Below are 14,763 nucleotides of genomic sequence, written 5' to 3'. Positions count from 1 at the left end.
AATTGTAAGGTATAATTTTAAAACGGTGGTTAGGCGAGCAATGATATACAGAGCAGAAACATCGCCAATAAAAAGAGCACAGAATAAAAGTTTGAATGTTTTCTAAATGAGAATACTACGCTGAATGTGTGGGATAACAGGAAGAGACAGAGAGAGGAATGAGAGAATAAGGAAAACAAACTAGATTCTAGAGATATCTAAGAAGATCCAAGATATAAGACTGTAGTAGTATGGCCATCTAATGAGAACAAATGACTAGTGATCAGAAGAGTGATGGGAATAGAAGCGCATGGGAAGGAACGTTAAGGAAATGGATAGATATGATTAAGAATGACTTCAAAGAGAAAGGTCCAATATGGGAAAAATTCCGAGACAGGGATTTATGGAGAAGATTAATCAGAATCGTCAACACCACCTAAGTGAGAAAATACGGAGAGAAAGAAGAATCCTCTTGTGTACACAAGAATCCAATAAAGGGAATCTTGTGTACACAAAAATATGATCTCACATCTCATTACAGTCTATTTTATACATAGTATATGGTTTTTATCTAACTTCGAATAATTTAATCTAATTTTTACGGTAGTGAGTTCATACTGTCAAATTCTATATTAATACATTACAGTGTTACTATTCCACATTTTAAATTCCTCATGTTGGCTGAACGAATACTTTTTGAACCTCAGAACTATATTTATGTCATTAAACTGTTAGCAGCAATAAAATAATTTATACCTTATATACATAAGGACTTACTTCTCTTTGTATGAAGTTCCAAGCAGCCTGGTATTCTGTATTGTTCTCTGATTTTCCCAAAGCATTGTACATATTCGACTTGAGCACAGCTTTCAGATCATTAATTAAAACGTAGCCTGCAATCCCCGCGCCCACTTCCAGGACAAAGATTATTGATAACATGAAGGCAAACTGTAATTGGAAATAAATACAAATATAGTTGAAACAAAGAAATCCAAAGTGAGAAAAATGGATTAACAGAAAATAGTAAAGCATATACTTACGGTTTTCGTATATTATCATATACCCCTGCATTTCAGTGTGGCATCCACTTGGTTGCTTCTAAATTTTTCCACTCCTCTTTAATGTTTCTTTTCCTTGTTTTCCTACTACCTCACATCCTCACCTGATGAATAATTTTAGCGAAAGTACTCATAGATAAGTAATTTTGTTTTCCACTCATGCTTTTACAATCATCTAGTAAGAAATTAATTGTACATTAATAATAATAATAATAATAATAATAATAATAATAATAATAATAATAATAATAGTTTATTTTATTCTTTTACATACACATGAAGGGCCAGCGAGGCTAGGAGGCTCAGGTGGGCAGGTGATATAGCCAGCAGAATGGAAGAAAATAGGAACGCTTTCGAAGTTTTAACTGGAAGTTCAATCAGAAAACGACTATTAGAAAGACTTTGTTAAGATGGATCTCGCAGAAATAAAAATACAAAGTAGAAACTGGATCCAGTTGACTAAGGATAGAAGTCAATGGAGAGCCTTTGGTAACGTGGCATTGAACCTCCGGGTCCCATAGGCCATAAAGTTAGTTACTTTTCGAAACAATAAATATTTTTTGTGTAACACAAACCTGTATGATAATGAAAAGCAAAGTAGTTGAAAAGTAACGACAATTGTTGTTTTTAAATATAACTTTCACATTCTCCTATTTGTTTAATTAAGTTGATCACTGCTTTTACATGTGTCCACATGAAGCGTTTTATTAACTTTCGAATCCTTAATAACTTCCAGATGCGATAAATTGGAATTACTTGCAATTATGCATATGCACTCTACGAAGTGAATTTTCGTTTTTATGATAAAACAAAATAGCTTAATTTCGCACAAATATTCATTTTCTAACTCACATTGCAGCCAATTTCTACTCAGATCTAGTTATTTTCTCCATTTTTAACCTGAATACTAATTTTATTTTGTCATTTCAATGCACAACAGCTGAGCGAGGAGTATAAAAAAATGGTAAAACAAATTATATTTCTGGTGGTATGAAACAATCATAAAAAGATAGGAAGGCAGGAAGTTCTTTGTTCTAGAAAATAATTTAGCTTCCGAAAAGTAAGATCGAGTCTTGAATTTCGAGAGCCCATTGAGCTTTACCGATAGAATAGTGTCGAAGTGAATATATCCTCTGTCGTGAGAACCAGTTTCCAGGAATTTGGTATGTAATCTGTAGTGGATTAATTGATACCTCGGTTTTTTGAGTGGAGTCATTACTAAGCTTTAGCTGCAGTTAAGACACCCCCCCCCCCAAAAAAAAAAAAACGTTGTGTTATGAAGGAACGATAATGATAAACTGCATTCTGTTACAAAAAATTGCCACTTCGGTATTAAACTATTATAATCATAGATGCATCGCATTTTTCGATACAATATCTCCTTTGCACCGAATTTATACGATTTTGTGTAGCAAACTGCGATGTGGTAAGCTTGAATAAAACGCTGACACTATATTAACAATGCTAACGTGTATGGGGTGGAATTTTAATGACAATGAGTTCATTATGAGTACTTGAATTATCAACCAATTTCCTTTTTTCTTTTCTTAAAACACATTTTAAACTTTATTTCTAGGCTTTTAACGCCATTGATTATGTTAAATTCGACTGCAATAACGATTTTTCTTTATATACGCAACTTCAAGATTATCCATTAAGAAAGTAATGATGGTTGGGAATTTGTGCAGGCGAGTTCGAGCAGAAAGATAGCAAATGCCGTTTTGTGTTTGTCGCTATGAAGATAGCCTTTGAAAATACTTCAAAAATGTTATGTCTAAATACGACATATACTTTGTTTAATTTAAAGATTGTTGGTTCCAATTTTGGGTTTAACTTTAGAGGTGCCCCTCCAGTTTCAAACCCACATGAAATCAATTAAAATATTTTAAATTATTAGGTTAGCTTTAGGTTAGATTCGGTTAGGTTAGGTTACCTTAGGTTAGATTACTCAGTAAGACTTTACTTTGACTAGAACAGTGACTGGATTTGAAAATAAAATCTTTGAGTTTTACGTCCCACGGTTATGCCGGTTAGGCTAAAGGAGACGGTGATTATGAGATATGAGTGAAATGGTGGAATGAAGAAAGTGGGAGGAAACGGGAGAACCCCGAGGAAACCCACGAGCACGGTGTTTGTCCACCACAAAGTTCACTTGGCGGGGGCTGGGATCGAACCCGGGACCCCAAGCACCAGAGGTGAACGCTCTACCACTGAGCCACCGCGCCCCCCAGTGACTGGAATTGGTTCTCATAGAAGCTGGCTTCCACTTAATTTAAAATGTTATTTTAGTTTAGGTTACATTAGGTTCCAGTAAATGTTCTAGTTAAAGTAAAAAATTGACCGTTACCCTTCGATTACATCCAATGCACCGATTCGCCATGCTATGCGCTTGTTGATTTTCACTTCTTTCCCACGCTTTCTACACTGTGTTCTCAAATTCAGTAATCAGTGGGTCTCATAGAAATTAAATAGACCTCTTCATTATTATCATATAATTCAGTAAAACTCAACGCTGAAATATCACATCCAACGGACTGATTCGCCATGCTATACGATTACCATGCTCCTGAAATATCGAAATCTTCCGAGTTTTGCAAATAGTAGCAACTTCTACATATAATTTCTCATATTAAACATAACTTTTCTGCCATGCGTATACCCCTAAAGATTATATAAGAATTCCGAATCACCATTTCTTACATCCTGTAAATTTTCCAAATATTTAGTAAAAACGGAGGAGCACCACTAAAGTTAACTCCAATCTTGAGTGATTAGTAAAAGAATGAAAACAACAATACAATAATTGTGTAAAGAATATATCGAGTTATTAAATAGTGTGTACTTCGTAAGAAAGTATAAAGATAAAAGAAAATGGAAATCAGTTTATATGATTCAAACTGGGACTGGAGAAAGAAACAACTGGATTTTTCTCTGTATTGTCCTACGTACTTTTCGTACATCACAGAAAAAAAAAAACATAGTCTATGTACACAGGTTTTCTGATAATATAATAATCATGTAGCTATAATATTCCCCTTGTACTTACAATTTCACAAAAAAACCAAATAAATGTTCCTGAGGTTACAAATAATTTACAACACGTGTAATAAATGCTTTGGGTCTTCAAATTTTAAAAACGTTATCCTGCAAACTTTTGGTTTTGTGACTATGATCGTATTTCTTTAGCATCCTTCAAATGTGAATTATTTTGTCCGAGTACAAATATTCAGATTAAAAAAAAAAAAAAAAAAAATTGAAGGAAAAATTAATATCCCTAATGGAAACTCATGAGATAAATGTGTACCTAGATATTTTCCCAAAATCTTGTGTTAAGATAAACTTCGATTGTTCTTTGGATAGCCATAGCTAGGGATAGAATTGGGTATATTTTAACTCTTTTACTTGAATAGTAGACAGGAATGGTTAGTTTTAAAATTGTTTAAACAGTGTTAATGACACAAAATATAATTTAATAGCAAATAAAAGGAAAAACACTAATAAAATAATCTTCAGTAATCTTGAGAAGGCTTTAGTCAAAGCCTTTCCAAAACTGAATTTCTGAAAGCGTTTCTGATAGCGCCACTTACCGTCATGACCATGCAAGTGCTTTCTCTTATTGCTCCACAGCATCCAAAGAAGGCTACGAAAAACACAAGGACGCCAACAACTATTAACAACAGCGGTGGAGTAAAGAATTTGCCTTCTAAGAAACTCTGGTAGTCATAATACATAGCTTGTATTGTTGCTCCAACCGCAATAATGATAACTCCAGTGAACTACAATGAAAACAATATATAATAATATTACTTTATTTACTTATTTATTTACTAATCATTCTAGGACCATGTTGTATATAATTAACTAATTAATATAATGGAATGCATATACAAGATGTTACAAAAGGTGACCACCCTTCTCGTCCAAAGGACATTTCGTCCAGAGACATTTAGTCCAAAGGACAATTCATCCAAAGAAGACATTTCGTCCAAAAGACAATTGGTCCAAAGAACATTTCGTCCAAAAGACAATTCGTCCAAGGACATTTCGTCCAAAGACATTTGGTCCAAATGACATTTCGTCCAAAAGACAATTGGTCCAAAGGACATTTCGTCCAAAGACATTTGGTCCAAATGACATTTCGTCCAAAAGACGATTAGTCCAAAGGACATTTCGTCCAAATATATTTGGTTCAAAGAACATTTCGTCCAAAAGACAATTGGTCCAAAGGACATTTTCGTCCAAAGACATTTGGTCCAAAGGACATTTCGTTCAAAAGACAATTGGTCCAAGGGACATTTCGTCAAGAGATGTTTAGTTCAAAGCACATTTCGTCCAAAAGACATTTGGTCCGGTAACGTTTGGGGGTCTGGGGTTTGTTTCTATTAGAAGAGTAAAAAAGTGATGCCTATAACATTATGACTCAGTAGCTTCTTATTTCTAAAGGAAATTTGAAATAGAGATTTATTCCGCAATTTTCATTTCGATAAAAACAAATATATGCTGAGATATTCAGAAAAACGTAAACGCCTAAAAACAAAATGGCCGAACAATAGGAATGAGGGAAAAGTTGGAGTGTGAAGTATGTTGCTGCATTAACTGCTAACATGACATCTAAAATTTTAATATTGTGAATGAAATAGTTTTAAAATAAGTACCGGTAACTAAAATTATTGGAGTTTAAATTTGAGTAAGTTAAATACTAGGTATTCAAACCCTTGTGTTAGAAAAGTAAAAAATAATGTGTGTCAAGTTTCTTTGAACAAATACTAAGAATAGAAAAATACACATGTGTCAAATATATTCTTTTTACCGTTAATAATACTCTTGAACAGTCACATTCTTAGCTACAACATTGTGATAAGTGATTGACAAATATAAGATGAAAGTTGGAACATTTCGTGTAGAATATAGGTTTGTTTTCAGGTTAACCACAAATCTGGTTTTTATTCGTAGACTATTGATAGTGTGTAACTTCGGCAGATGTTCCTACATAATTAGTGAGTTGTATGACAAACCAGAATTGTTCACTTTTCTTGTATTTTTATTTCAGTGTTACTCCTCATGCAAATACAGTATATACTTTGGCTTTCATATTAATTTTCTCGGTACAGTAGAGTACATTTAAGATATCCATTGCAAAGTCTCAAACCAAATAGAAGATTCACATGACCATGCGGAGGCAATGTTGTCCTCAAATGAAGAGGGTGTCTGCTCTTCAAAGGGTTGTTTATCATTTCGGAAGGAGGTGAATTCCTTAACCAACGAAGCTGCAACTGTATTTCTGCGAAGCTAAAACTGTATTTTTGTAGAATTATTAATGAAAGCAAAGAAAGGTGGCCATTTTGTTTACGTTTTTCTGAATATCTCAGCATATATTTGTTTTATCGAAATGAAAATTGCGGAATAAATCTCTATTTCAAATTTCCTTTAGAAATAAGAAGCTACTGAGTCATAATGTTATAGGCATCACTTTTTTACTCTTCTAATAGAAACAAAACCCGGACCCCCAAGCGTTACCGGACCAAATGCCCTTTGGACGAAATGTGCTTTGAACTAAACATCCCTGGACGAAATGTTTCTTGGACCAATTTTCTTTTGGACTAAATGTCCTTTGGACCAAATTTCTTTTGGACGAAATGTCCCTTGGACCAATTGTCTTTTGGACGAAATGTCCTTTGGACCAAATGTCCTTTGGACGAAATGTCCCTTGGACCGATTGTCTTTTGGACGAAATGTCGTTTGGACCAAATGTCTTTGAACGAAATGTCCTTTGGACAAATTCTCTTTTGGACGAAATGTCCTTTGCACCAAATATCTTTTGGACGAAATGTCCTTTTTACCAATTGTCCTCTAGACGAAATGCCCTTTGGACCAATTGTCTTTTGGACGAATTGTCCTTTGGACCAAATGTCTTTGGATTAAATGTCTTTGGATGAAATGTCCTTTGGACGAAATATCTTTAACGAAATGTCCTTTGGACCCAGTGTCCCTGGACCAAATGTCTTTGGACGAAACGACCCCCAACCGTTACAAAAATATGTGACAATATTTTGGGAACAAATTTCTCACATCAAGTTAAGAAAAAAATTTCATATGGACCAGTGCTCAAAAGTGGATACTTTCGGAGATATACGGTGCCGAGAACCAATTTTTAGAGAGGTAGGTGAAGAGTGATCAAGTACTCCCAAACAGCCTCTCTAAAAATGATTGTGCAAGTACCGGAGGTTCTGGATGATGGATATTTGGATAGTTCACATACTAGTTCCTCAGTGATGTCTTGATCTTACTACGATCGGCCCTACAGTAGTGGAAGTTCATTTCATCAACCTATAACTATGCACTGTCGACCACAGGTCCATATGAACTTATTTTCTTATTTTAAAGTGAGAAATCTATTCCCAAAATATTCTGATAAATTTTTGTAACACTGTGTACTAATTGTAAATAATTTTTTAAAGAAATCCCGTATCTTAAAACACCCAAAACACGTAAATTCTGCTTACAGTTTCTATAGCCTTCTTAGTCACCACATCTGAAGAAAAGATGCTGCTACACAATAGACATGATATATGATATTCTTTGTATTAAAACTGATGGAACGGGTATAGAATTTGACAAAATTTGGTTTTGGAATAACCTATCGCAATGTGATCTTTAATTATTATTATTATTATTATTATTATTATTATTATTATTATTATTATTATTATTATTATTATTATTATTATTATTATTATTATTATTAATTACAGAGCTAGTACTAATAGTAGTGTAGTTTGCAAAATGCAGCAGTCATTACTATATGTATGGTTTTGCTTTAGTTCTATAAAATGTCTGTGAATAGCTCCCACCTCAGTGCACTACGAGTCTCCGAACCTATGTAAAAAAATTTAGTTGTTATTTCTCTGTACTATCCTGCCTCTGCCATGTTTAACCCTCTCCCCTACAAATGTTCTATTCTACCAGTATATTTCGTAAAAATTAAATCTAGTGACGATTTGGATGTTTTTACTGTAAAGAAGCAAATATGTATAATCTAGAGACACAGTAAATTAATTCCCCATATGCTGAGAGGATTGTTTCATACACTTCCAAAGGCTTGCGTGCAACTCCCTAAATTTATCATTCTATCCCCTAAATTTACCCTATTCTTCCATATATTACAGATTTACCATTCTATTCTGTAAATTTAACATTCTCTTCCTCAAATTTACCACAGATTTCCAATCTATTCCCTAAATTTCTCATTCCTTTCCTAAACTTATCATTGTAAACCCTAAATTTACCATATTTTCCCCAATACCACAGATTTACTATTATATCCCCTAAATTTACCATTCTCGACCCTAAATTTACTACAAATTTTTCATTTCTACCCCTAAATTTACCATTCTATCCTCTAAATTTAGCATTGATTTCCATCCTATCCCCTAAATTAACCATTCTATCCTCTAAATTGACCATTCTCTTCTCAAAATTTAACACTTATTTACCATTCTATCTCCGGAATTTATAAGATTTATCATTCTATCCTTAAATTTACCATTCTATTCTCTAAGTTTACCATTCCCTCCTCAAAGTTTACCGCAGATCTCCATTCTATTTCATAAATTTACCATTCTATCCCCTAAATTTACTATATTTACCATACACGCACATTATATTCCCTAAATTTCCCATACTATCCTCTATATCACAGATTTACCATTCTATCCTCTAAATTGACCATTCTCTTCTCAAAATTTAACACATATTTACCAATTCTATCCCCTAAATTTGTAAGATTTATCATTCTATCCCTAAATTTACCATTCTATTCTCTAAGTTTACCATTCCCTCCCCAAAATTTACCGCAGATCTCCATTCTATTTCATAAATTTACCATTCTATCCCCTAAGTTTACCATATTTACCATACACGCACATTATATTCCCTAAATTTCCCATACTATCCTCTATACCACAGATTTACCATTCTATCCCCTAAATTTACCATTCTATCCTCTAAATTGACCATTCTTCTCAAAATTTAACACGTATTTACCATTCTGTCCCCGGAATTTATAAGATTTATCTTTCTATCCCTAAGTTTAGCACACATTTACCACTATATTCCCTAAATTTAGCATTCTATTCCCTAAACTTACTACTGTATCCCTAAATTTACCACATATTTTGTATTCTATACCTTAAATTTACCACAGATTTACCATTATATTCCCTAAATTTAGCATTCTATCCCCTAAACTTACCATTCTATCCCTAAATTTACCACATATGTTGTATTCTATCCCTTAAATTTACCACACATTTACCATTATATTCCCTAAATTTACCACAGATTTTGTATTCTATCGCTTAAATTTATCACACATTTACCATTATATTTCCTAAATTTACCACAGATTTTGTATTCTATCCCTTAAATTTACCACAGATTTACCATTCTATCCCCTAAATTTACCATTCTGGCCCCAAATGTATTTTCTTCCCCCCAAAATTTACCATTGTCTAATTTGATTGTATTATTTTCAATGAGAAACAATGTGCCTCAAATATACTCATGGGCACAACTTGTTCCCTAAAACCCGCTTGTAATCACTCTTTTATACAGTATACCAATAGAAAAGGAAGAATCGTTTAACATTGTGATATCCAATCATGTTCCTACTTACCACAAAGAGCAGGTTGAAAAGACACAACAAGTATTTTATCAATTTCATCCCTGTAGTCTTCATTTTTGCAAACTATTTTTGTAGAAAAACAATAAATAAATAAACTACTGCAATAACGAACAAGAAACACACTATTTTTTGTATAAAATCTAAGGAAAATATTCCTGAGCTGATGCAACCGTATTGTAACAGAAAGTCTTTGTTTCACACGTGAGCTCTTACGAATAGAGATAACAAAATTCTCAAAAGAAATATAAAATGATTTATCATCCTGATAAACAAGAAAGAAAAAATATATCACTGATAAAGTGGTGAAAAAAAAAATAAGAATGCAAATCTATATAACAAATGACTGTTATCTTATGCATTGGTACTTTTGTTATCAGGGGAGGAATACAATTAAAACAGCACATAAGACAATTATTATTCTTCCACACTTCTGGTAATAAATGTATTTTAATACTGTTTATTAAGTTTGTAAACATGTTATAGTCAATCAACGTTTCCATTAAAGTCAGTCATACAATGCACGAATATTTTGTTCAGCTACTAGTTTAGATTTTATTTGTGAAAAGTAAGCCACAATTTGTAATAATAAAGCTACCAAGATATTTTCTGCGTGGTAATATTCTTATCTTATTTCGGGGAAAAGAAACTATGGACTAATAAGCTTGTATTTCTGACGTGGGAAAGTCGACTAATTATTTCTTTTGCGTCACTTCCTTACTACCAACATCAAACTATACATGACAAAATCAGCTTATAATTAATCAACTAAAGGTCTGCTACCAGCGCTGGTTCAGCTCAGGCCTAAACAAAAATTATGGTTTTTATAGTCCAGATTTGTTACTACATGTATAAAATTATGTTTTATGCTGCATACATAAAACAATAATAATTTCATTTTAGTTTCAAGTGACGATAGGGGAGAAGCAAATTTGTCACGAAAAAAGGCGAATTCGAGATTTCGGTAAATTTACACGTTTCATGGCCTCTACATACCAAAAAACGGATTTTAATGTTCATCTGTTTGTTCGTCCTGATATTCGCAAGGATGTTATAAAATAGAGGATCTGCCCATACAACAAAATCGTGAAGCCATACGTCACAGTTTCGCCACACCTACTCTGCCCACTGTGCGCCACTAAGATCGCAATGTTTCGAGCCAACAAACATGGCGGAAACGAGAGTAGCCAATCAGACGTGCCGGCTCAGACGATGCTTAGTTGTTTTTTGGCTTCACTGAGTTCATAGGATGAAGATGCGTATGGGCAGATCCTCTATTTTATAACATCCTTGGGTATTCGTATATACACTCGCTAGAGTCATCAAATTCTAAACTTTTTGTAAGATTCTCCAGTTATATTTTTCGGATTTTCTTTCTAACCCCAGTAATAACATTAATTCACTAAATGGTAAACATCAAACACTGCTAGAGCCTTTGTGTTTCAAGTGTGTCTCTGCTGGCGCTGCTGTCGATGTATGTTTTGTATGTTTTCCTGTACCTCCCTCGAAACATGAGGGCCGAGAACCTTCAATAGTAGGATGCAGACATGGTTGTCGCGTTGAATTATTTCATGGATTTCACTGTGCACTGTGTTGTTACCCATTGTAAGTAGCTTACGATGTCCACTCGTCAAGACCAAACGATTGAATGACAAATTGGCAACATAGTCGAGGTCATTCACTTCTTTTTCCTAAGCAAAAGGAAACTTTCTTTCTTAAGCGACGAGGATGGGGTTGAAATATGTTTCATATATTTTCCGAGGACACACTTGAAACAGAAAGGCTCTATTTTCTCGAAAGCGTGTCTAACGATTTAGCTTATTATTTATAAATCAATATTTCATAAATTACGCTGTAATATAGTATAAATCATTCCAGTGGCGGGTCTAGCCCGGGCTGACGGGCATAGGCCCCCAGTTTTTCAGTGACAAAAATAATTTATGTATTTTTGGAAGTTTATCGCAAGCGTTATACTTTTTCTTTATTGAAAAATTATTGACACATTAGATATTCCTAGTTTCTGTTAACGAAGTCTATAAACGGATCTCAAATTAAAATGATTTGCGTAAACTCATGATATACGGTACCTATCATAGACTGGGTTCTGACTGCCGCCCTCCCCCCACTAGTTTTTACCTTCTAGATGTGCCACTGAATAATTCTTGTGGAGGGCGTTGTTTACACTTAGGACTAACTTCTTTCGGATAATTTTCTCAGAAACGATTCAAGCGATTGTGTTCAAATTTCATAAGTACATATTTCATTAAGAACCTTGTAATGTGACAAGAAATTTCTCCTGAGAAACTCACAAAGGCTAGTTTATTCTTGGAGATACGCATTTTTTGGAAGGTTTTTCTCAAAAACGACTAAGAAGAATTTGTTCATACTTTATAAATTAATGTCATTAGCAGACCTAAAATATACGGGGGGGGGGGGGCACGGTAGCTCAGTAGTAGAGCTCTTACCTTCTGGTGCGTCAGAGCCGTGGTTCGGTCACCGACCAAGTAAGTTTGTGATGAACAACATCGTGTCTGTGAGTTTTGTCGGGGAACTCCCCCATTCTCATTCCACCAATTCTTCCATCATCTTCCTTAGCCTAAAAGGCATAAACGTGGGACGTTAAACTAAAAGATTTCATTTTCCTAAAATAAAGCACTTTTATTTTCTGAAAAGATCCACAAGAGGTAGTTTACTCTTACGGCGAGTTATTTTCGGATTTTTTTTTTTTAATCAAAAACGGCTCAGGAAAACTAGCCATACGGTACGCCATCAATTAATATTTCAATAGACTTATAATATAATATGTTTCGCACAAAGAAATATCTACACGGGCGGCAGTAGTTTACTCTTTGCGGTGAGCTTTATCCTTGACAAATTTCTCAAATGCACGTCAGATGATTTTGTTTGTATCTCATAAATAAGATTTCACCAACAATTCTATTATCTAATATAAATAATTTCTCATGAAAAATTTACAAGATCTTGCTTACTTTTGCGTGTAAGCTTATTTTGGACGTGTCTCTCAAAAACGATCTCGTTCATATTTCATAAATAGTTACAAAATTATTATATTGTCAAATATTTATTTACGAATAATATTTTCATGTTTGTTGTATTATTATTCCTACAATATGGAATAAGTTATATATATATATATATATATATATATATATATATATATATATATATATATAGATATAGATAGATAGATAGATAGATAGATAGATAGATAGATAGATATAGATATAGATATAGATATATAGGAAATCCCCAAGGAATAGTTTTGTTATGAGGAAGACTTATTTTTCCGGACAATTATCTCAAAAATCGTTCAGGCGATTTTGTTCATATTTCAGAAGTAAATATTACTCACGTAATTCATCATTAAAAAGTCAACATAGGCTAGTTTTTCTTGGAATTAATTTATGTTCGGACTTAGACATTTTCCCTAAGCAACTTTCACAATTTTATTTGAATTTCATAAATAAATGTTTCAGAAGTAACCACTGGCGCAAATCCCAGAGAGATGAGCAGGACATGTCCCTTCAAATCTTGGAAATAAGGGAACTATCCCCCCAATAATCCGATTTGAAATATGTTTTTTGGGGAAAATGTGATGATTTGTGTCCGATTGCCACAAAGGAAAGCGAGATGAAATTGATATCCTCCCAGAATAAGTCTCAAATCTGCCCACCTCCTAATGTTGAAAACAACTCTGGTCCCTGATCCTCCACAGGATTGCTTTTCAACTTCACAAATATTTTGAGCATCACTTAAAAAAAAAGGAAAAAGACAGGAAACGGTCTTACTTCTCCCTCTCAATGTTGAAGACAGATTTGCGCCGCTGGAAGTAACTACAGCATGATAAGATTTAATTTAACAAAAGGGAGTGTAAAAGTTTAGTGCAGTCAATCGTACCTTTATTTTGCTAAAAATGACCTGATAATTTAAAAAAAAAAAAAAAAGTGTTATTACGGTTGCGTTCTTTTATTTCTAAACTGAACTATAACTTATATTTCTAAGTGGTTCAGAATTGATTTAAGCCAACATGAAAAGTATGACTATAAGTAAGTATGCATTAATTGCGAATTTGGAGCGAAGTGTCGACTTTTATTGACTATTCATAGAATTGTTTAGTGTATCAATTGTTCTCGTGAACGAACACATGCAAATAGTTGAATTTAGCACATCAGCAAAAAAGATACCGAAAATGGCTTTGAAAAATAGTGTTCGCAGAACAAAACGAAAACGGTTTTGCCCTATTTCTAATGCTGAAAATTCCATTTTCCATTGCTTACAATGAGAATTCCCCCGCCAAATGCTTTCCCAAGGTTTAGTCCATGGGCATCCCGTTTTTCGGTGATTATTCCTCAATGGTATGTCCTGGGACATGCAACCCCTTACAACACTCAGCGCATTCTCTTGAATCACCACCTCAAATTGGTTGAAAACGCATTTAGGAGGAGTATCCGCATAAACGAACGAAAAGAGAAGCTTCATTCCAATTAATAAGATTTTCCAAAATGGTTTCTCCGATCTGATTTGGTTCAGTTAGATTGAAGTTCAATGAGTTTAGTGCAGGGATGCAAATAACCACTCGCCCGGGGCGACTAGTTCATCGGTGCGGGCGAGTATTTAACATCATACCGAAGGTAATTAAATCATTTCCTTTGTGAGATGTGGACTAGTAGCTTATTCCTTGAGCGAGTAAAGTTTCGTTGCTTATTTGCATCCCTGGTTTAGTGGCATCACATCAGACAGGCTCGGACAAATGGACAGAAAGTAGTGACCTCAGTAAAGTCTCGATTACATTCAGACATTTCACTTTTGAAGAACCACTATAACCTCTTGAAATTGCTTGAATACTGAAGGCTTTCCTGTATACTCTACCAAGTAACATGATATCAGCGTTGGGCATTAATCAATTGAAATCAATTGAATTTGATCTATCAAATGAACGTAATTGCTCTGGAAATTAATTCCAATTGACTTCAAATTACAATTAATTTCAATTTGTCCTTTGCAATTAACATCAATTACGATTGA

At 33.9% G+C, this 14,763-nt stretch overlaps 1 protein-coding gene across 1 annotated transcript in view; it reads right to left on the bottom strand.

Annotated features, from left to right (window-relative positions):
• LOC145674916 (uncharacterized) overlaps positions 1 to 14,763 on the bottom strand; it is a 160,071-nt gene that overhangs the window by 11,869 nt on the left and 133,439 nt on the right. Inside the window, exons 5-6 of the mRNA XM_081745174.1 lie at positions 4,625 to 4,813; positions 757 to 927 (exon numbers count right to left, since the gene is read on the bottom strand). Of these exons, the coding sequence (XP_081601300.1) occupies positions 757 to 927; positions 4,625 to 4,813 (360 nt within the window). The remainder of the gene's footprint in view (positions 1 to 756; positions 928 to 4,624; positions 4,814 to 14,763) is intronic.

The sequence above is a fragment of the Thermobia domestica genome, chromosome 18 (genome assembly GCF_964235325.1).
Source record: "Thermobia domestica chromosome 18, izTheDome1.hap1.1, whole genome shotgun sequence".
Classification (NCBI taxonomy): Eukaryota; Metazoa; Arthropoda; class Insecta; order Zygentoma; family Lepismatidae; genus Thermobia; species Thermobia domestica.
This window is presented reverse-complemented; position numbering and strand designations above follow the sequence as displayed.